Raw genomic sequence first — 22,717 nt, 5'->3', positions numbered from 1 at the left:
TACTTACTGTTGAAACATGGTTTTAATTTAGTAAATTCATATGATATGAAATTTACTGTGTTAATCATTATTCACAGTTAATAAGAAATTGGGATTCTAAACTATTGAGGTAAAAATAATTTTGTTTAGTGATAACATTAAAAAGCCTTTTTTTTTTTAGTGTTAATTGTGCTATAGCTATTTTGTTGTATTATTTTTTGCCGATGCCATTAAAAACAATAACTAATTTATTAATATAATAACTTATTGTAACTTTTTTTTAACACAGTATCTCCTCTGTTTAACGAAAGTTTATTAATAAAGGACATCACTATTGGAACACTCGGTTATTAGTAAGCTCTAATGTATTTTTTTGTTACCATTATTTATGAACACAATAATAAATATAAAAAATAATGCTCCCCTTTATTAATAAACTTACTTATTTTAAAATACAAGAATAAATCTGTAAAATAATGCATTTGTAGTTTGAGATAATCTTTTTTTTTTCTTTTGACATTGGTAAGTTATACTTGGCTTTCCTTCTCTGGTGCTTGCTGTTATTAAAAACAACCTAATATTTAAAGTTATGCGGTCTTTACTAAATGCCAAGACCAATATAAGCTTAAGGCTGCTATTGTCCCAATTTTTACAGAGGAGAGCCAATGCTAAACTAATAAAAACTTATATAGCGTTTTTCAGCGAAAAAACCGGGACAATGGCAGCCCAAATAGATGAATTTGTATTTTATATCAAGTCAAATTGTTATTTATTTATTACTAACCCGTATTACGGGTTGCTTACTGCTAGTAACTATTAAACATGAAGTAACTATTCCATTGAGACACTGTTTCCATTTTTAAAATGTTCAAAATGTAAAGTTTTGTTTCGTCTAGTGATGGTAATAACTGCTTTAAGTTTAATCAAAACTTTGGTTTAGTTAGAAACATTTAAAAAGAGCAAACATGCGAATGTTGTGATGGATAGGTTATATTTAGGGAATTTAAAGCTTTTAAATCGTTTTTACAGATCCACTCAATGGAAAACATTGATTTTTCTATATTTTATGCAAGCAAAATAACTGATGTTAGCGAGGTTTACTCACCGCGAGATGTAAATATTAAGTGATTACATATAAATGCAAAAAATGGCTTTATTGCTATGCATTTACTTTATTTTTTAATCATTGATATTTTTTGACTTTGATTTAAAATTGTACGAATGTAATATTAACAGTAATACCATAATATACAAAATATTATTATGTTTAAGTTACACATTATTTATATTTAACTATATATAATTATATATTATTATAAATAATATAATTAATATATTATATATTATATAGTTATTATACATAGTATGATATATATGTATATATATATATATATATATTTATATATATATATATATATATATATATATATATATATATATATATATATATATATATTATATATAAAATAATATATATAATAATATATTAATTTATTTATAAGTTATTATTAATAATACTTTATACTTACAATACTTATACTTGTAAATACTCATAATACTTAACCTATGTTTACAATTCCGATAAAATTTTTATTAATATGAACTTTTGCATATCAAACTTTAATTATAAAACTTTAATTTAACTTGATAACTTTAACATAAATATCAATAACTAAATAAAATTATATAGATCATGACCATATGCCTATTTATTATAACTGAGTTATAGTAAGTTGAGCACTGTTTTTGTTTTCCATAACTTAATTTTTAAATGTTGGAATAAAAGTGTTAAGTTCCCAGTAATAGGTCTTATATGATATGTATCTTATGTATATCTTGTATTTTGCAGTATGTTTAAGAATATTTTTGCTTGGTGCACTCTGACTGTTAACAATGTTTTCATACTGATATGAGTAAAAGTGACTTTAACAACCAGAATGTATTTTTGATAAATATTAGTTATGACAGGTTAGTAAGTATAATTATAATAATTATGGTAATAATTTTTATTTATTAGAATTAGTGAGAGACTTATGTATGATAGAATTGCATGAACTTTGGGGGTCAAATATAATGATTGGAGTAAATATTACCTTTGTTTATTACCACGATTAGAGTAATCTAGGAAAGTATTATTTTTATCTAAAGAATAAAGGCAAAAGGCAATATTTTCTTAATTATTAAATACTATAAAAAAAAGATGTATTAAAAAAAAACATGTATTATAAAAAAAAAAAAATAAGTATTCAAGTATAAAAAAAAACACATGTATTATGATAAAGTATATACATCACATTAACTATGTTGTCTGTAAGTTAGGGGTTGCAGCTGATATTTCAGCTTCAGCTTTAAACTCATTAGCTTCAAATTAAAGCTGAAGCTGCTCAGGTCAGTTCTATCAGCTTGATAGCTGATAGTAAAAAGAATAATACTCCATAAATATTTTATATTAAAAAAACATGGAGGAAATTATTCAATGAAAATCTAAAATAGTGACAAAAAAAGTGAATCGCAATTTTGGGCAACCCAAATTGGATTTTTAGAGATTTGTTTAAAAAGTGGTGCCCAAAGTGGTTCAAAGTTCTTCCAAAAGATGGTTTTATCTATTAAAATATTGAGTATGAAATCAATTTTGCTGTTATCATATGCGATGCACCAGCTCTAGCATTTGTTAAGTGTATTAGGGGCACAATGGTTTTAACTGATGTAAGTGTTGTGTTCAGAAAGGAGAGTGGTGTGGCAAGATAATACTCCCACATATTTCATCAATTTTAAGCACTGATTCAGATTTTTTTCATCAAAAGCATTCTAAACATCTTAGTGGTGTGTTAAATGGAATTAAATTTTGACATGGTGACAAAGTTTACTTTAGACTTTATGCACCTAATATGCCAAGGGGTATGCAAAGACTCATCAACTTATGGTTAAATGACCCAAATGTTGTAAATTATCTCAGATTACAGTCGATACTTTATCTGGCGGATTGTTCCAGATATGGCATTACATTCCAAGAAAATTTTCTAGAAAAAAATTAAAAAATGGAAAGCAACTGAACTTAGACTTTTTTTAGTATACACTGGGCCAGATGTTTAAAGGGGATGATTTAGCCAAAAATCTATTCAAACTTTTTAGTACTTTCAGTTGCAGTTCTAATTTTATTTTTTATTTTGTTGAAAAATTTTGTTGATTTTGCTTGTCAGTTACTAACTTATTTTGTGCAGTTATTTGGTGAACTTTACGGTAAGGATCAACTAGTTTACAATGTCTATTCTTTAATACATTTAGAAAATGATACAGTTAAATATTAAGTACTTGATAGATGTCCCTCGTTCAAATACAAAACTTTTTCAGATTAATTAAAACAGCTTGTTTAAAGAACAAAGGGTTGCTCAAATAAACACGTACAAGGATATAAACAGAAGATAAATTTTGATGGTTCAGTAACCATACAGTCATTTTATATATATATATATATATATATATATATATATATATATATATATATATATATATGTATATATATATATATATATATATATATATATATATATATATATATATATATATATATATATATATATATATATATATATATATATCTGTGTGTGTGTGTGTGTGTGTGTGTGTGTGTGTGTGTGTGTGTGTTTGTGTGTGTGTGTGTATTATGATCACCTCAGTTTTTCCACATATTTTGTTTTGAAAGTTATTTTTAAGTAATTTTAAAGTGAGTATATTATTATTACTGACTTATTATACTTACAATACTAATATCTATAGAATAAAATAGAAAAGAAAATTTCTTTATAATCATGACCAATGTGAAGTAAGGTGTGTTTTATTATGTCAGCAATGTGAATTTTTATCAATTTAAAAAAAATATTGTTGATCTGTCACATACATTTTTTTTATATTTTAACAGTTTTTTTTGAGTGAAAACTGTTTTATTATTTTTAATACATTTTATAAAGTTACTATAAATAGCAAGAATTAATATATAGTGTACCATTTTATTAACATTTTTAGTGTAATAGGTTGTAATTGAAAATTTCAATAAAAAATAAACATGGGTAAGGGTACAGACATAAGTTCAAGCAAAATTTCAGAAGTAAAAGCACTTTTACAACATTCATAGTGCTAAACAACTTAAAATTGCTAAAGTGTGTAAAGTTTTGCAACCTTTTGTCAATAAAATCAAACACAAAACGGAAAATGAACATCACTCTTTCTCCAAAAAGGAAAGGATGGAGTGGGTCAAAACGTAAAACTACTCCCAGGACAAACAGAATATATATATATATATATATATATATATATATATATATATCGCGGTTGTTTTTTTATTACAACATTTCGCGGGTTTTTTTAAATATATAACGGAGCATATATCACAAACAGCAGCCGTTATACTTAATAACATAAATAAAATGCTAAAATCAGATGCTGAAAGATCGAAAGCTTATAGAGCAAGAAACAGAATAGCTTTGTTAGAAAAAGAAAGAAAGAGAAATTATCTAAAGCGGCAGTTATTGACACCAAGAAAAGAAAACAAACAAAAAAATTAAACAAAGGTTCGCAACCGAAGAACCATCATGGATAACCTTGATAATGTTATAAAATTCATATTTTTTAACATAATTTAATTGGTTTTTATAATCATTCATCTTTTTTATGTCATTCATTGCGTTATTTGTTGTTTTTCCTTTTTAGCTTTTTCGTTACGACAGTCACAGTTACGACGATCACGACACAAAACTATATGAATGTATACAGGATGTAAACCATGAATAAATTTGATTCAGCGTTTTGACGAAATTGGGAATTTGTCAAAGTATTTCCTAATCTCACCAGTTCCTACTCCCCCAACCCCGCCGAGATTAAAATGTGTTTGTGGGGTCTTTTTATTTTCTTCTTTCCTTTTCTACTCCAAATAAAAAGTACTAAAACATTTATCTATGATGAATATGAAATCAACACAAAATTAAATTGGCTTCACAATGACACAGCAAATTAAACTTTGATTATTAAGAATTATATTTTTATATTATTTTTATCAGCATATATTAATTTACTATTAGGAATTATATGTTTGATTTTATTTTAACCCTAATGTATCATTGCCACTTTCATTTTAAGAGTATTCTTTTAAATATATATTTCTTTTTTTCACTGGTGGGAATTCATGTACATGTATTTCTTTTGATACAAGCAGTGTGACGTCATACTGACAGCAGGCTATTTCAGTATGACGTCACACTGCTCACTTAAATCAGCAGTATAAGATATATATCTATATAAATGTATATATATATATATATATATATATATATATATATATATATATATATATATATATATATATATATATATATATAAGCATATATATATAGATATATATAATATTAGTATTAGTATTAGTAAATGCTGTAACTGGTGTGAGCCAGTGAGTGTGGTATTAACACACTATGACAGCCGATTTTCTTGATTGCTGCTCATCCAGCAATCAAGACCTGCTTTAAAACTGTTAACTGATTGTGCTTTAACCAACTCGCTTGGCAAGCTATTCCATAAATTAGGCTATCTATTAAATAAAAAGTTTTCACAACATGCTTGCTAAGTGATTTCTTTGACATATTTAAAGCTGTGACCTCTCGTTTGAGTTTGTTGAATACTAATTTTTTTTATTATTTACAAATCGTTAAAACTGTTGAAGAATTTAAAAAGTCAAATCATATCTCCTTATTGCCTCCTTTTTGTCAAAGTAGTCAAGTCGAGAGCTTTTAGACGATACTCATAGTTGATTTTTTTAAGTGATGGTGTTAATCGAGTTGCACCATGTTGTCTCTTTCTAATAACTCAATTTCTCCCTTTCGAATAGGTGACCAAACCTGTCTTGCAAACTCTAACAGTGGTTGCACAAAAAAAATATAAAGTATTCTCAGCAGTCTAATATCTAAACAAACGAAGCTTTTTCTAATACTACCCAACATTTGGTTGGCTTTACCTCGCATTTTATTACATGATTTTTTCATATCAGATTGCTTGAGAAGATTACTCCAAGATCACTTTCAGATTCTGTTATGGTTAACTTTTGTTCATTGATATTAAGGGGTGATTTTTTGTTATTCCGGTCAAAGTGCATGACCGTAGATTTTGAAATATTAATTTCCACAAGCCAGTCTTGAGTCCACTTAAAAGCTAAATTAAGATCTGATGGCAAAGAAAGATTTGATGCACTTGAAAGTATTTCATTCAAAGTTTTGGTGTCATCTGCATACAGCTTGGTTAGATTTTTTAGAATTTCAGGCAAATTGTTTATAAATAGTAAAAACAAGAGTCGTCCAATTACTGACCCTTGTGGCACACCACTGGTATTTTCTGCCCAACAGGATACATTTTTGCCCATCACAACTCTTTGTTTTTTTTCTTTTAAAAATGCTTTAATTGTATTGTCAGACCAGATATTCCATAAGCTGTAAGTTTAAGCAACAATTTTTTATGTGGCACTGTGTCGAATGCCCTGGCAAAATCCAAAAAGATAACATCAACAGGTTTACCATTCTCTAAGGTGGTTGAAGTAAAATCAAGTGTTTCAAGTAGATTCATTATGCATGATTTATTTTTAACAAAACCATGCTGTTGCTTGACTATTAGTTTGAACTTATATAGAAAAGTTTCAAATTTACATCTGATTATACCTTCTATTATTTTACATGCACTTGAGGTGAGTGATATCGCCTTTTTTGTACAGAGGAGTGATATTTGCTGATCTAAATTGCACTGGCAGTTTGTTGGTTTTAAACGATTCTTTAAAAACATACGTAAGTGGAATGGCAAAGGCTGATGCACAATTCTTTAAAATAGCTGAATATAAATTATCAACACCACTTGATTTACTATCTTTTAAGTTTTTTAATCTTAAATAGACATCTTCATATGTAAAACCTTTATTTGTCATAATGAATGTTTCAGTAGTTCTTAAATCAAAAGAAGGCAGTGGACTATCATTTTTTTTCACAAATGCAGCTTAAAAATTTTTGTTTAAGATATCAGCAATATCTTTTGAACTTTGAGTGGTTATACCATTTTCTCCCTTTAATGCTTTTATAGTATCTTTGACTGCTTGTTGATTGTTCATGTAGCTGTAGAGAAGCTTTGGATTCTTGATGGCTCTTTTTACCAGATTAAGCTCAAAGTTTTGTCTCACTTTTTTAATCTCGTCTGCTACATTTTTGCAAATCATTTTGTATTTAGGTTTCAAAACAGGGTCTTTCCATTTACACGAGCAGTTTTTATATCCTAAATTTTGTTTTCTTCTAATAAGAAACTTTAATCGAGCATTTACACAGGCTGGTCTATCTTTTAAAGAGTTTAATGTCTTTTTTTAATTGGAGTGAAATGATTACATGCTATATAAAAAATCAGTTCATCAAACATTTCAAGCATTGTATCATTATATTGTAATAGTCATTGTTGACTGGATAGTCAACATTTGAAATTAGATCAGATATTAGTTTCAAGATATGTTAGATCATTAGATTTGAAATTGGATCAGATATTAGATTAGATATTAGTTTCAAGATATGTTAGATCATTAGATTTGAAATTAGATCAGATATTAGATTAGATATTAGTTTCAAGATATGTTAGATCATTAGATTTGAAATTAGATCAGATATTAGATTAGATATTAGTTTCAAGATATGTTTGCTAATTCCAAAATTGGAATTAGCAAACATAAATCTTTGCTTACTTTTATTGTCACAGATTGCTTTATCTGACAAGATGAAACTGAAACATATTATTAGATGGCCTCTAGTTATATTTCCCAGAAAAAATTTTGAATTTATTTCGTTAACACTTGCTGACTGAGTTGTAAAGATTAAATCTAAGGTACTCCCAAGTTGTTCATCTGACAGCTGGAAAGTTGGTATGTTAATATGCTGACAAAGAAAATTGTCTTTTAAAATATCTGTAAATTTATATTTAATTCGATTCTCATTTGAAATTGCATCAACACAGCCATCTGACCAGTTGATTGATGGGAAATTGAAGTCGCCCATAATAAGTAAGTCTTTGAACTTATTTTTGTCTATATATTTGCGTGTCAGGCTAAAAACCACATCAAATTCTGCCATATCCAAAAAATCATTTGACCTGTAGATACATCTAAGTAAATACTTGTCATTATAAAAATAAACAACTGCCCACACTTGTTCTAGTTTACAGGGATTTAGAACAGCATCATTTAGTTCATAGGAGTCTAATGAGTTGTCTATATATAAACAAACACCGCCACCTTTTCGTCGTCTGATCTGTCTTTTCTGTACAGATGGTAACCTTCAAAGTTTACAATTGAATCACTTTTAAACCATATCTCAGTCACAGAAATTACATTTGGTTTGTGTTGTTCAATTACCACTTTAAACTCATTTAAATTGTTATCGAGAGAGGTAGCATTTAGGTATAAACATGACAGCTTTTTAATTTCGTTGCAATCTGACACTGAATTATGTATAAAGTTATTGATCTGATTTCTTTTTGAATTTGATGATCTTAATGCCACAGATGCCATACCAAAAGGGGTCATTGTCTGGTCTTGCTTGATTCATTTTATTTATTTCAGCTCTGAGGTTAAAATCTTGGAGTCTCTGAGCCTCAGTCAAATCTGGACTAAAATAAATATCTTTATGTGCGACATTACTTCTCAATTTTTTAGCTGATGCTAATAATGTGTTGCGAAGAATATCCTCAGCTAATTCAACAAGAATTGGACCTGGTTTATTAGTTTTAGATCTCAGCCGTCTAACAAATTTTGGTATTACATTCTCTTGATTTATGAGCTTAAAAATTTCAATTACTTTTGACTCGTCTTCTTTTGATTTCATTTCTATGCTTTATGCTAACTTATTACACAGGGACTAAAAAGTTTCATATGTATATATATATATATAGTCATAAACAATATATATCAAATTATATTCAATATAAATATAAAATTATATTTATGTAATGGTTTTATATAATTTATTTATCAGCAACTAAAAGGAATGGCATCAATTTATTATATGAATCACAAGCATGTGCTTATTTATTACAAGTACATTTTAAAACGTTCAAATAAATGTCGATTATAAAATTAAAGATTATATTTTTTACCTTCGATGGTGAAAATTATATTTTTTTATCTGAAGAGTTTTAGGAGAAATTGTAAGAGTTTTATAACATATTAAAAATAATTTATGTTACCTGTAAAATTTAAGACTAACAGTTAACTTTAATTTTTTTACAGGTCATATGGAAACGAGATATAGTGTAAAGAGGTTTTCAAAGAAGTCGTTTAAACCACAATGGAAAAACTTTCAATTCGCCAGAAAACCGTGAAAGCATTCGAAACACGATTAAAGAATCGTTTAAAAGTTTGCTTAATTTTGACTGTAATTTTAATTTTTTTTTTTTTAAATAAACAAATCAAGTTATATATAAATTTGCTTTTTCTGTAAATTTTTAACATTTAATGTAGTTTTTCAAGATTTGTAATGGGTAAACCTCGTGGGATCCTTATGGGCATACCCATATGGGCCCCAGAGGAAAGCCGCGGCCAAGATCCGGCCGGGTTCCCGATGGGTTTCCCATATGGGTCCCAGTTGCAAACCCAAATACCAAAAGCTTCTTAATTAGTTGATTTAAATATACCAGAAAATGAAGGTGTTTGAATGTCGATGCCATCCTGAGATAAAATTTTGACAAATGGTTGCTGCTTTGCTGGTTGATAACTTTAAAGATGTTACTAATTTGCTTGCAGTTTTGGTTTTGCTGTAGTTCTTGCTGGTACTCGTGGACTTTTTTTCTGAATCTTCAGACTCTTAATATTCTGCCTCAACGTTAACTTAATTCGGAAGTTAACGTTGTTGCTGTTACTGTTGTTGAAGTAGACTTTAAGGACATTTTCTTCTTTTGGATGGGTGGATTGTTTTTGAACTAGCAATCTTCCCAGTTGCATACCCCGACCTGACCTTTGATTTCAATCTGAAGATGATACAATCTTTTGTCTTATCTGCAGACCCATTCACCATCTTAATTTGCGATGTCAAAAACTTAATTCAATAGATTGTATTTTCTTTGTTTTACACATTTATTTTACGTCTTAAACAATTGATCCAGTTTAGCCTGAACAACTTAAATTGATAAATCTGGAAAACTTTTTTAAACGTTATTAAAGTCTTAATTTTAAAAATTATTCGGCAAATTTGGATCTTTAGTTGGAAGTCAGCAAATATTAGCCTACGAAGACTTTTTTTATTTTATTTTAGGGCTTTATTAGACAAAAAAGTTTTTTTGCCATAATTGCCAAAACCCCATTTGCTTTCACTACTCCTTAAAATCTCTTTGCGACGACCTAGTTAGCAACTATTTCCTCATTGCCTTATCCCGGGCGTTTCTGGGAATGTCTCATTTTACCCACTAAAGTAAAAATCTATTTACTTATCTCAATTTATTTTTACTCATTTACTTGCTGAACCAAAATGTTTAAAATATAAGTTAGATCAAAATGCGTTAAATAGAGAGATGTGAAAATTATCAGACTCAACTAGGTTTTTTTCAATAAAAATAGATTTTATATTCTAAAAAGAATTTATTGAACAATTTAAAGTTACATTAATACTTTGTATGCATGCCTTCAGCCTTTAGTAACTTGATAACCACGCATAAGCTTGGTGGGTTGTCAACACTGCTATAAACATAAAGGTGGTCAATCAGCTGTTGTAAGGAGAATTTTTACTGTAAATACATTCATGAATGTACATTTATTAAAATAAATGGTAAAGGTGAGTTTAATTAAATCATTATGGTTAATCATTAACAAATTATTGTTTATTTGCTATATCTTCCATTTTAAAATGTATAAAAAGTCTGATTACAAATTGTTTTGTTTTTTTCTACAGATTTTGAGGTTATGGGGAGAACCAAAGATCTTTCACTTAAAAAAGTTACTTTTACTAAAACATTGCTTGAAGAAAAAACGTATTCACAACGAGAAATAGCTTCAAGACTACAAATTTCACAGAAATCTGTAAGCCGTATCAACCAGGCTATTTAAAATGGGCAAGATTACAATTCTGCACGACAAGAAAATTGTGGACGCAAGTCCAAAGTGAGCCCGAGAACCCAACGCAAACTTATCCATATGGCTAAAGTGAATAGAAGAGCCACTAGTGAAGACTTAAAAAAGTCCTTGGAAAAGTATGGTGTTGATATTTGCAGTTCTACGATTAAGAGAAGGCTTATTAATGCAGGTCTTCCAACTCTTCGGCCAAGAAAGAAAGCCAAAATAACAAGGACAATCGCTAAAAAAAGGGTTAACTGGGCCCATGAGGTTAAAGCTCACTTTGGAAGTGATTGGAGTAAGGTGAGTAACTTAAACATTTCAATAGTTTTTCTTACACATGCTTCTTTAAACAAAAATTTCTACCCTAACACTAACCAACCCATGTTCCTTTTTCTTTTACACTTAACCGTCAATTTTCAAGATCTTTTCATTACTCATCTGCCAATTCAGGTCAATACCCAGCTGTGTTATTGCAGTGTGTTATATTATCTGATTACAGGTCTGCTTCTCTGATGAACCCATGTTTTCAATATATGATGAAAGCAGTCAAATGAGGAGATCTTCAAACGAAGAGTTTTCTGAGACTTGTGTTGCTCAGACTGTGAAGAATCCTACCACAGTTATGGTATGGAGTATCATCTAGCCAAAGGTACAGGGTGTTTATATTTTGTTAAAGGCACAATGAATCAGCACCAGTATAAGAAAGTTTTGAAAACAAGACTGCTGCCCCAATTGAGAGGCTGGTTTCCTGATAAAGACTGTGTTTTCATGCATGATGGTGCACCATGCCATAAAGCCAAGTCAGTGACAAAGTTTTTGACAGAAAACCATGTACAAACATTGCCATGGCCAGGAAACAGCCCAGATATGAACCTCATAGAAAATTTATGGGCGGTTGTTAAGAAAAGGCTAAAGAAAACCAGCATTGCCACAAAAGTTCAATTGATTGAACAACTTATCAAAGTATGGCACCATGATGAGGAAATAAAAAATAAATGTCCAGTTCTTGTAGAAAGCATGCCAAAGCGTATAGAAATGTTACTTAAGGCAAAAGACATGCATACAAAGTATTAATGTAACTTTAAATTGTTCAATAAATTCTTTTTAGAATATAAAAACTATTTTTTTTGAAAAAAACCTAGTTGAGTCTAATAATTTTCACACCTCTGTATATGGCAACGATTGAAACATAGCGCTACATTATTTTTATGCCGGCGAAGACAAGCCGCCTAAAAATGTATAGTTGGATAACAAAGTCTTAGCGTGTCATGATATTTTATGTGGATTTTTTAAACTGAAAATTTTAAACTGACCAAAAACCGACCATGATTCTTTTATCAGATCTTTATAAATTTTTTCTTATTTCTACTTATGTTACATATGCTAAAAATATGATTTTGGTTTTCATCAGACAATTTAAACAGAAAATTTTTTTTTTAACAAATTTTAAGAATTTTTTCTTATAACTTTCAAACTTTGTAATCAACATCATTCCCATGAAATATTTTGTTCACATCCTTGTCAATGCACAATGTCCGATTCATTTTTATTTCAAATATTGTTTGTGAGTTTTTAAATGCAAGTTTTTTCTCAAAAACAAACTTTATTACTAATGGAATTTCCTTTGCGTACTGTGAAGCAATTTTTTGTTTTTTAAATAAGTCAAACTTATTGATACAACGTTAAGTAATACATTAAAAAGAATGCTTAGCAACCAAATTATGCTAAGCAACGGCAATTACCCAGCGCAAAGAAACCATCATAATCTTGTAAAATGCTACGTTTTTTTGTTCACAAAGATAATAAATGTCAAAAAGTCTGCTCGAAGGAATTCTTTTATAGTTTTTTTTTATAGAATGACGTCAATCACAGCGTTTTCGATTGCGATCGGAAGATACAACCATTGTACTCATTGTTACTCATTGCAAACTTTCTAATAGCACTACTAGCTAAAGCTTCAGTGGAAAATATCAATAGAATCTGTAGGAGAATTTGATTGACGCTTTTGCACTATGGTTCCAATAAACTAACGTCTCTTTAACTTGGTGGCGTTGTTATAAGAAGTTGTTTTTTTTAATGTCCTTTTGTAAGCATACGCAAATACTTTCTTTTTCCGCTGAGTTTAAAAATAAAATAATGCATCAACAAGTCATTTGTATTTATAAAGCAGTATAGTGTTTAAGAGTCTAACAAGATTAAAAATTTGTAATAAAGCCTAAGGTTAATTAACTTAAACAGAAAAGGATTCAAACGGATCACGCTATCTGACTCTAGTCAACATTGTTTTCGTTGTTGTTGTTTTTTAATATATCGGTCGATGTTTGCTTGAAAATTCTATTTTATATTTCTAGGACAAGTATATATATATATATATATATATATATATATATATATATATATATATATATATATATATATATATATATATATATATATATATATATATATATATATATATATATATATATATATATATATAATATATATATATATATATATATATATATATATATATATATATATATATATATATTCAAATGATCAAAACTTTATTTTTTAAATTTGAAAAAAAAAAAAAAAACTTTAATTCTTTCTAAAGATCAACAAAAACTAAAAGACGTACTTTTCTGAAAAAATGGTGAGGACAATGTTTGTGCTTAAGGAGATCAATATGCAAATGCACGTTGATAGGATCAGATCAATGTACACTTAAAGCCTATTTTCTTCCCCATTTCAAGTTAAGATTGTGAATTTTATAGCAAGAGTCTCTATGAATCACTTCTTTTTTTTTGTTAAATATAATTAAAGTAAATTAAAGATTAGATGTTTAAAAGGCAAAAATGCATGTTTGTTTTTTTTTGGTAAAATTATGGAAAACTGTGTAGAAGGCATAAACTGTTTTCTTTTTTTAAAAAAACATTTTATATTTAAGCATCAATAATATTTAAGCATTTGCTTGCTAGATCTTTATCCATTTTCTAATTATGATTGCCGATTTCTTCACAATAACAGAAATGTCAAGATAAATCAAAATTATAGAAGAGATGTTTCAAGTTGGCGCCAATAGGATTAGATCATTCTATAATGTTTTATATAAACCTGATATAATTTTTGAAATTTTACGTAGTCATTTTTCTAAATTGTTCTTTATTTCGTTGAATCGAAAGTTTTAATATGTTATTAAATCAGGTTTGCATAAATATCTCTAATTACCCTTCCTTGAGCCTCAAAACGAACAATAATTAGTTATATATAAATATATATATATATATATATATATATATATATATATATATATATAAAATAACTTGTACCAGCAAAACAACAAGTGTTCTAATAGAGATTACTCGATAGCAAATATTCTGTTTACTTACTGTTTATCTTTTTCTAACTTTGTTTACTTACTATATATCTTTTATTAATTTACTAAATATAAAAGATGACATTAAAGAGTGTGCTAAAATTTAGTAGAAAGAAAAACAAAAAAGTGAAAAGCAACTTTACAGCCTAAAAATGTGATCTTAAATTCTCTCTCTCTTCGCCTTTAAATATGAAACCGTGTTAACGGTGATAAGATATCTTTGCCTTACCATGGTTAACCTAATGCCGTTATAGCACTACCATTCTGTATTCTATAGCTTTTAACTTTATACAATTAAATGTATAAACACGATGTTACAACGCGTGAGCCATTTCTTTATAACAATTTTACTTTTTAACGCGTTTTATTACAACTCGATTGTGTAAATTTGAAATCGAAGTTTTTACATTTAAGACTATTGTAAATTTTTAAAACAGTTTAGTGCTGATTAATTTATTCTTAAAGTAGAAAGTTTTAAAATCTCAGCAAGAAAAGATAACAAAAACAGCAAGTTTTGACATTTTACTTGTCCTAAAAATATAGAGTTTCTATTACAGTAATAATATATTTACAAAAAAATCTAAAACAGGTTTATACGTTAAATCAGTTATTTGATAAATAGAAAATTAAAAAGTTGTTTCAATAACATATATATTTCCATTTTTGATCGCTGCTACATTTTTTTATTAACAAAATAAATCTGTTAGAACAAAACTGTTTAAAAAAATCATTGTTTCAGCCATTTTCCTTTTCATAAAGGCTTGAAATTTTGCTAAACCGATATTTTCACTGGTAATATAGCAGTGTCATATCGATTTATACATAAATAAAAAGTTGAACAAAAATAACTGCATAATAGTTCTACGATAAAAATTTAAAACATGGTATATATATTCTAAAAATGCAAATAAAACAACTTGCGAGTTGTTTTAATGTTTTAGTCCAGTAGTTTTTTTTTAAACTACCAATCTGTATAATTGTTTTCTAGACACAACCAATTAGCTTTGTAATTTACGCAATCGATTGGTTCATTAGTCTTAGACTTAAATCTAAGGGGTATCTTTTTTAAATGAATTGTAAAAAAAGCATTTCTATGTACAACTGTTTGATTTTTAAATCAATTTTGTTGTGTCTATCTGAAATAGATTTCCACTTTTGAGGTGCTTTATAATTAAACTACATGTTAGCACCCATATACCCTGCTCCACTCCAATAAGACGCAGGAAGATTTAATTCATTTTTAGTGTCATGTTGCGAAAAAGATAAACTTGATATACTATTCGTGCTTGATGGCGCCGAAACGGAATTTGAAAGATAATCTTGACTAGGTGCAGACGGACTATAATAAGGTGGCTGAGTAAAATATGGTGGTCTCCCACTAGGAAAAGAATATTCATAAGGCGAGATGGGAGCGTATGGGTTTGATTGTCTATAAACTGGTTCATCAATTATATTATTTCCTGTATATGGTGGACTGTGGTCTGTACCTGGATATTTCCATAGAGGAGGATAATTGCTTGTATTTGGGTAAGAGTGTGGAGCGCCACCACTACTTTTAGGAAATGTACGAATGAGATCTTCGGGCATTAATTTCTCACGTCCTAAATACTTATTATTATCGAAATGTCGACCAGGATTTTCACGTGAGCGTCGAAACTTTGCACGTCGATTTTTGAACCAAACCTAAAAAGACAAATACATTATAAGTTTTCAATGACAAAACATGTACACATAGCTAAATGGTTAAACCTATTAATAAAGTTTAGGATTTTTTGATATAATTTAACGTCTTATATTAATTTTTATGTATAATTTAATCCTTTTTTTTTTTTTTTTGCATATTTATTATTATGCATAAATAGCCGTACCTGTACTCGGGCTTCGGCCAAATTAATTTTTTTAGCTACTTCTTCTCTCATAAATACATCCGGATACATAGTTTTTCCAAACATATCTTCCAGCACATCAAGTTGTGCTTTTGTAAAAGTGGTCCTTTCACGTCGTCTTTTAGGTGGAGCTATGTAAATAGAGTAAAATGAAATTTCAAAATAAAACAAAAGTAAAATAAAAACATTTATTTTCTTTGGTTTGAGAAGGAAATAAAGACGAAAGGTTTTGCATTAAATTCTCAACGAATATACTAGTTTTTTTTTCATTATTTTTCTTTATATTTGATAGTTTATCTGTATTATTAACTAATTGCATATGTAATAGTAAATAAAATTAGTTATTTTAAGTCTTAAAATGGACAGTTTTTTGTGTCGATTTGTAGAAAGATAACTTTAAAAGCGATACAATAAAAATAAAAAAAAAATAAAAAAATAAAAAGTAAATTGGTTGTAATTGAATTCATTGGTAAATTAAATAATTAATTCTTTTTAAAATAACGGTGATACGCTTCATTATAGGTTAAGCATATTTTTGCCTTCCATACATTTTCATTTTGTTGACAAAACAACCTTCATCTACTTGTGATGAAGTGGCAAAGCTTTGAATTATTATTCATATCTTTAATTTTTTTTAACTGAAATTATTTTATAATTGAATGTTTTGTTTATTTCAAAACTTTATTTGTCTAGACAAATTTGTTCTTAAAAAAACAAGAACAAATAACTGTTATTAAATAAAACTCGCAAGAGTGACAAAAAAGCATTAACGGATGAAAGTAAAAAAAGAACTAAGTTCTAGCCTCTATTATCAAAATGCTCCTAAATACATACTTTAAATGCCTTGTTATTTAAGAGCTTTTAATGCAGATATACAAGAGTATATATATTCTATTTTTATTATAAAAAATATGTTAATAAAAAGTTTTATTTTTCAAAAATTATCATTATTTTGTTTCATAAAATTTTATTATTTTAATAAAAAATTTTTTTTAATTTCATTCAGTATTGAGAGATTAAAAAATATCTTTAAAAAAAATTTGTTATTCATCAGATTGATATTACATTGGTATCAAAAGGTTAAAAGGGAAAAAAATAAGAATATTTAACGTTTATAAAATCTTAAAGTTTTTAAATTTACTTCAGATTTTTGTTGTATTTATTTAAACCACTTTTTACAATATTCTTTTCTCGTAACTTATCTAACAATTAACTTTTTTAAGCGTATAAAAGACAATGATTACTTATAACACTCATAAAGAAGACCTACTATTAATTGTCATGGAAACATTATTTCCTAGGCGCTGTAAATTTACGTGAATCTTTTGTTTTTGGTCACTATTAACATTTTTTATATAAAAACATGAAAACTCAATCAAATATCGTGGATTTTGTAGTTGTATTAAAATAATACCTGAAACTTTATTTAGAGTTTGTATATTTCTAGTGTGAAATGATTTTCACTATTTTTGGACGTTAAGTTTAAAAAAAGTTAGCGGTTCCGTCACCATTTCTATTTCTGTTTTTACTTCAACAATAAAAAAATTGATGTGGCCGCGAAATATAAAAATAACATTTTTAATTGCTAGACTTAATTGCTATCTCATTACCTCTCTGCAAAATTTTTATAAATTTTAAACGTTATAGCAAAATTTCCGAAAAAAAAAAAACTTTTTTTTTATTAGTTAATTTTAAAGAATGTGTTCCTAAATAATTGGATATTCTACATGCTTCCTCTGTTTTAAAATTCATAACAGTTTTTTAATTTTGAATCAATATAGTGCAAGAATATATTAAAAATGGAAAGAAATATTTTGCAAAACATTGTTTTAAAGATTAATAACAAGCTGTTGCTCTTGAAAAAATAAACTTACTCTCTGACTTTATTGCTCCAGAATTCATGTTTAATGGACTATCCAAGGGGCTATCGGACATGGTCATCGCGCACAAGATAAATCTTTTTCTTTTTCAAGAAAAACCTGAAAAGCAACAAAGATAAAATTTAATTTAAAGTTTTTGGGCTTTTTTTGTTTAAAAATCTGTATAAAAAACAGTAGAAGATTATAAATACGAAGTGTGAACACGACTTTACTTTACTAACATTTTTCATATTTCGCAAATCCTTACAAAGCTTTTACATAAATTCAACTGATTTAATACCATTGCAAAAAATACTATTAGATAATATAAAACTAAATCCTTCCTCTAAGTATTGCGTTAAAAGATTTTAGAAAATTGTTTTTTTAAGCACTACTTAAACTCTGTTTTTACAACGACTTTAGGTTTCGTTTTTATAATCTTACCTTTATTGATGTTGTCTGCTCACTCCTTAAAACTTAATGCTAGTTAGATTCTAATGCGCTAAACTGCCAAAGCGACTAAATATAACCCAATCACACAATGACAATAACATGACCATTGAACACTGCGCAACTGATTGTCTTGTATTAAAAAAAAACTATTGTTTTTTTACCAATACATCGGCGGCGATTGATGTTACAATACTTTCAAAAGACAAACTCTAATTGACTGTAATGAGTAATTAGTTGTAGAAGTGTCGCTATTGAAAACAAGAATGAAAAAATTGCAAAACCGTTTACAAGCTGATTAAACCGAAGATAACTGGAGACTTCAATTGCTGCTCGTTTGCGCTAATTAACACAAATCAAAGGTTCAAACACAGCGCAAAACTTCTTGTTTTTTTTTTGCAATTTGGGTTCGCCAATAAATTATGACCTTATTTCCTGCTCGGCGCATTTTTCCAAATCAAAATAATATATAAAATTAAAGCAATATAAGATTCTTTTAGTATAGTTTATTGCGTTTTAACGAAGTTTTAGATTTAATTTATTTTTTTAGTTTTAGAATCTAATAAAATAATAAGAACTATTATAATGTTATTGTGTTATCATAATTAACAACTATTCTTGATTAAAAATTCATTGCTATGACATAAATGCGTTACAAAAAAATAATAATAATCCATAGCAACGACAATGATCAATCGGTATTGATAAAATGAAATGCAATTTATTTTCGGTTACCTTTACGTTGATTTCTTTATTACCTATAACCAGATTTCTTTTAGTTCTAAATATAATAAAATAGCTCAAAACAAATATTATTTTGCAAATTTTAATTAACACGCATAAATGTATAAAAGCAGGCTTTATATAAAAGCAGGCAATCCAACTGTACGTTCTTTTCTGCGCAATATGGCACATATATAAAATTTCTAATATTAGTGTTTTTAATAGTTTGTTCTATCTTACCAGTAAGCTGTTATTTTAACATGATTTGACATTTTCAAAAAACTCAAGCACACTATATAGGAAAAATCATTTTATGCATTTAATTTATAACTAAACAGTTATTCCACGTTGCTTTTATTTTTTGATACCACTGATATGGAGTTTTAAAGCATTTTAGGTATTTAAAAAGAGTTTTAAAGCATTTTAGGTATTAAAAGACATCAAACTGTTAGTTCAAAGTTTTAACTTTGATAAAGCCATGCTTATTTTTTAAAATATTTTTGTTAATACTTTATGAATTATTGCTCAAAACTAGTGTTTTACGATATAACAAATCGATGTTACGATATAACAAATCAATTTTTCGATATAACAAATCGATACTTCAATGCAACAAATCGATGTAACGCTGTAATGCAACTGTTTTGATAAAATACTTTAAATCATAAAGAAAAATCTTTATATTTTTTATTATTTTATTCTTCATAAAACACTAAGATCATTGCAAAATTATTGTAAAGTTTTTTGTTTTTTCAATCTAAATGCCTTAGGTTTTGATGTTCTTGATTTAAAAAAATTAACGTTAAAAGTAGAGCGGCTCTAAAGAGTAAGCAAAAGAGAATAATAAAAAATGAACAAGATTGAAAACACCTACCAGATAATAATTTGCTTTTTAAGAAAATTTTTTTTAAAAGTTTGTCAAGGATCTTGTATTTTTGACCAATCAAATAAAAGTAATTTGCTACATTTGTTTTTCCATGGTAGTAAACATAGATCAGACTTGAAATTTATTTAAACTTTTTGAAACAAAAACAACTGTTTATTTGTTGTCTCACCGTAAGTAACTGTACCCCCCCAGTGTTTAATTCAGTAGAATGAATGTTTCTAGTAATTATTACATCTTTTAGTTTATTTTTTATTTTTTACGGGTTTTACGCTCTTAAATTGTGTTGATCAACTAAAGCATATAAATTTGTTCAAACGTGAACTGCTTTACTTTGACCGCGTGTATCTGTTTATGTTGTCACTTAAACAAAACTGAGTCAATTACTTCATCTTTGTATTGCTAAAAAGTGCAAAATTAAATTTTTTTTTTTTTTTTTGAAGGGTTAATATTTTTAAAGTAAAACATTTTACAAGCAATAAATACAAGTCATACCTTACCCACAAACTTTAAGAAATCTGATTAATAATTTGGTTTTCCGGTTATTACATACATTTAGTGTAAGAAGCCTGGTTTCTATGTATTTTTGTTTTAAATTAAAAATTTGCCATATTTCAGTGACGTAAGCGGAAGTTGACTTCAAAACAACGTAATTTTTTATTGTTAAAGGTACATGAAACTACCCATAAAAAAATACTCATTCGCTCTATGAAACAAAATCAAAGTTTCAATACAAAGATAAATATCATTTAATTTAAGAACCTGGTAAAGACATATGATATGTTGATTTACAAACAAAGTATGTTTTTATTCCATATTGCATTATTTGAAGCATGGGGATTGACAAGCCGAGTTTCTGTACACGTTTCTATGGACACTTCCATGTGAGAAGCTGAGGCAAACAAATTAAAACTGTCGTTTTGAAACTTATTTTACGGAATGTCTGCGGGGTTTTTTTAAAAATGTTTTACAATATTTTTTTTTTGAGTTTTGTCTTAAAACGACTTTTCAATAAAAATTAGTTTAAAATTTGATAAATGATTTTAATATTAAATTAAAATTTTTAAAAATAATTAAACTTTGGGAGTTAAAGAGTTTAATAAGCGTAGTTAAAAATATCTTTTAGATTTTACGAGTTACATCTTGTAATATATCCAGTAAGATGAACTTCATCTGAAAAAATTCTTACACTTTTAAATTATTTCAAAATTTCAGTGTTTTTTAGATCAAAAATTTGATAAATGACTTTGCCAAAAGTGGATTTTTATAAATATTATTGTGGACAGTAGTAAAGGAGACATGGCTTGCAGTTCGTCTGCTCGTATGATATTTTTTTCTCGGTTATTTCTTATTAAAATAATAAACAATAAAATATTTGCAATTTACTGAGAAAATAACTTCTTTGGGGATTGTTTATTCCGCTTTATTTAACCAAAAGTTTTCGTGAATGGGATTTTTAATATATAACATAATTTTAAATTAGTGATTAAAAACAATGTTAAAAATGAGTTATTAAAAACTATAACATTTATGTTTCATAATTTTTAAAAATTTTTAAAAACTTTAAAGTAAATAATCTAAATTGCAAAATACTATAAATTTTCAATTTCTTCAACATCAAAATCTTAATTTTAGTGCATCATTTTTACATCTAATTTTTCATTATCTTTTTATTTCCTTATATCTCGCGCTCGAATCGAAGACTATTTTCTTTAGGGCATTTACCAAAACTTAACTTTGTATTAAGGCATTAATTATAAGGCTAACGGACTACGTACTTTCCAACGCAAACCCTTTATACAATTATTGCAAACTTAATTCAAAATTGAACGTTTTAATTGTGTTTTTTTAATCTAAATATATATAATATCTTAATTTTTGTTTTAAATGTTAAATTAAAAAAAAAAAGTTAATATGCCCGTTTACGAAACTCGAGTTGAGTTAAAATAGAAAAATAAAAGTATTAGTCTGAATAAAAACTTTTCAGAACGCACAATTGGGAACAAATAATACATACCAAAAAAGACATTCAAATATGGAGTCAAAATTCTTGTAATGTACTTACTCGGTTTTTCTCGGAAATTTGGTTAATTGTTCCGTTGTATGATTTGGTAGATTTTATACATTTTTTAAAATTGTTTTTGTTGTTATATTGCGGTTTTTATAAAGATAATATACTTGACTAATAACATTTTATAAAATTTTATAAGAATTGACTTTATAGGTAAAGCCATTTAATTGAATACAATACGAAACTTTTTAATTAAAGAGTAATTTGACTAATGAACTAAATAAATATTTGTCTACGTTTTATATATATATATATATATATATATATATATATATATATATATATATATATATATATATATATATATATATATATATATATATATATATACATATATATATATGTGTGTGTGTGTATATATATATATATATATATATATATATATATATATATATATA

General features: G+C 27.1%; 1 protein-coding gene across 1 annotated transcript; it reads right to left on the bottom strand.

Moving 5' to 3' along the window:
* Nucleotides 1-15,020: 15,020 nt before the first annotated feature.
* On the bottom strand, nucleotides 15,021-18,289 carry LOC100211908 (homeobox protein OTX2-like). The gene is given in 3 exon segments (NM_001309768.1): nucleotides 15,021-16,130; nucleotides 16,316-16,464; nucleotides 18,208-18,289. Coding segments are annotated over 3 exon segments (723 nt in total). The 5' UTR covers nucleotides 18,275-18,289; the 3' UTR covers nucleotides 15,021-15,623.
* Between the last annotated feature and the right edge of the window lie 4,428 nt (nucleotides 18,290-22,717).

The sequence above is a fragment of the Hydra vulgaris genome, chromosome 06 (assembly GCF_038396675.1).
Source record: "Hydra vulgaris chromosome 06, alternate assembly HydraT2T_AEP".
Lineage (NCBI taxonomy): Eukaryota > Metazoa > Cnidaria > Hydrozoa > Anthoathecata > Hydridae > Hydra > Hydra vulgaris.
Note: the sequence above shows the minus strand (reverse complement) of the source record. Positions and strands in the feature narration are given on the sequence as shown.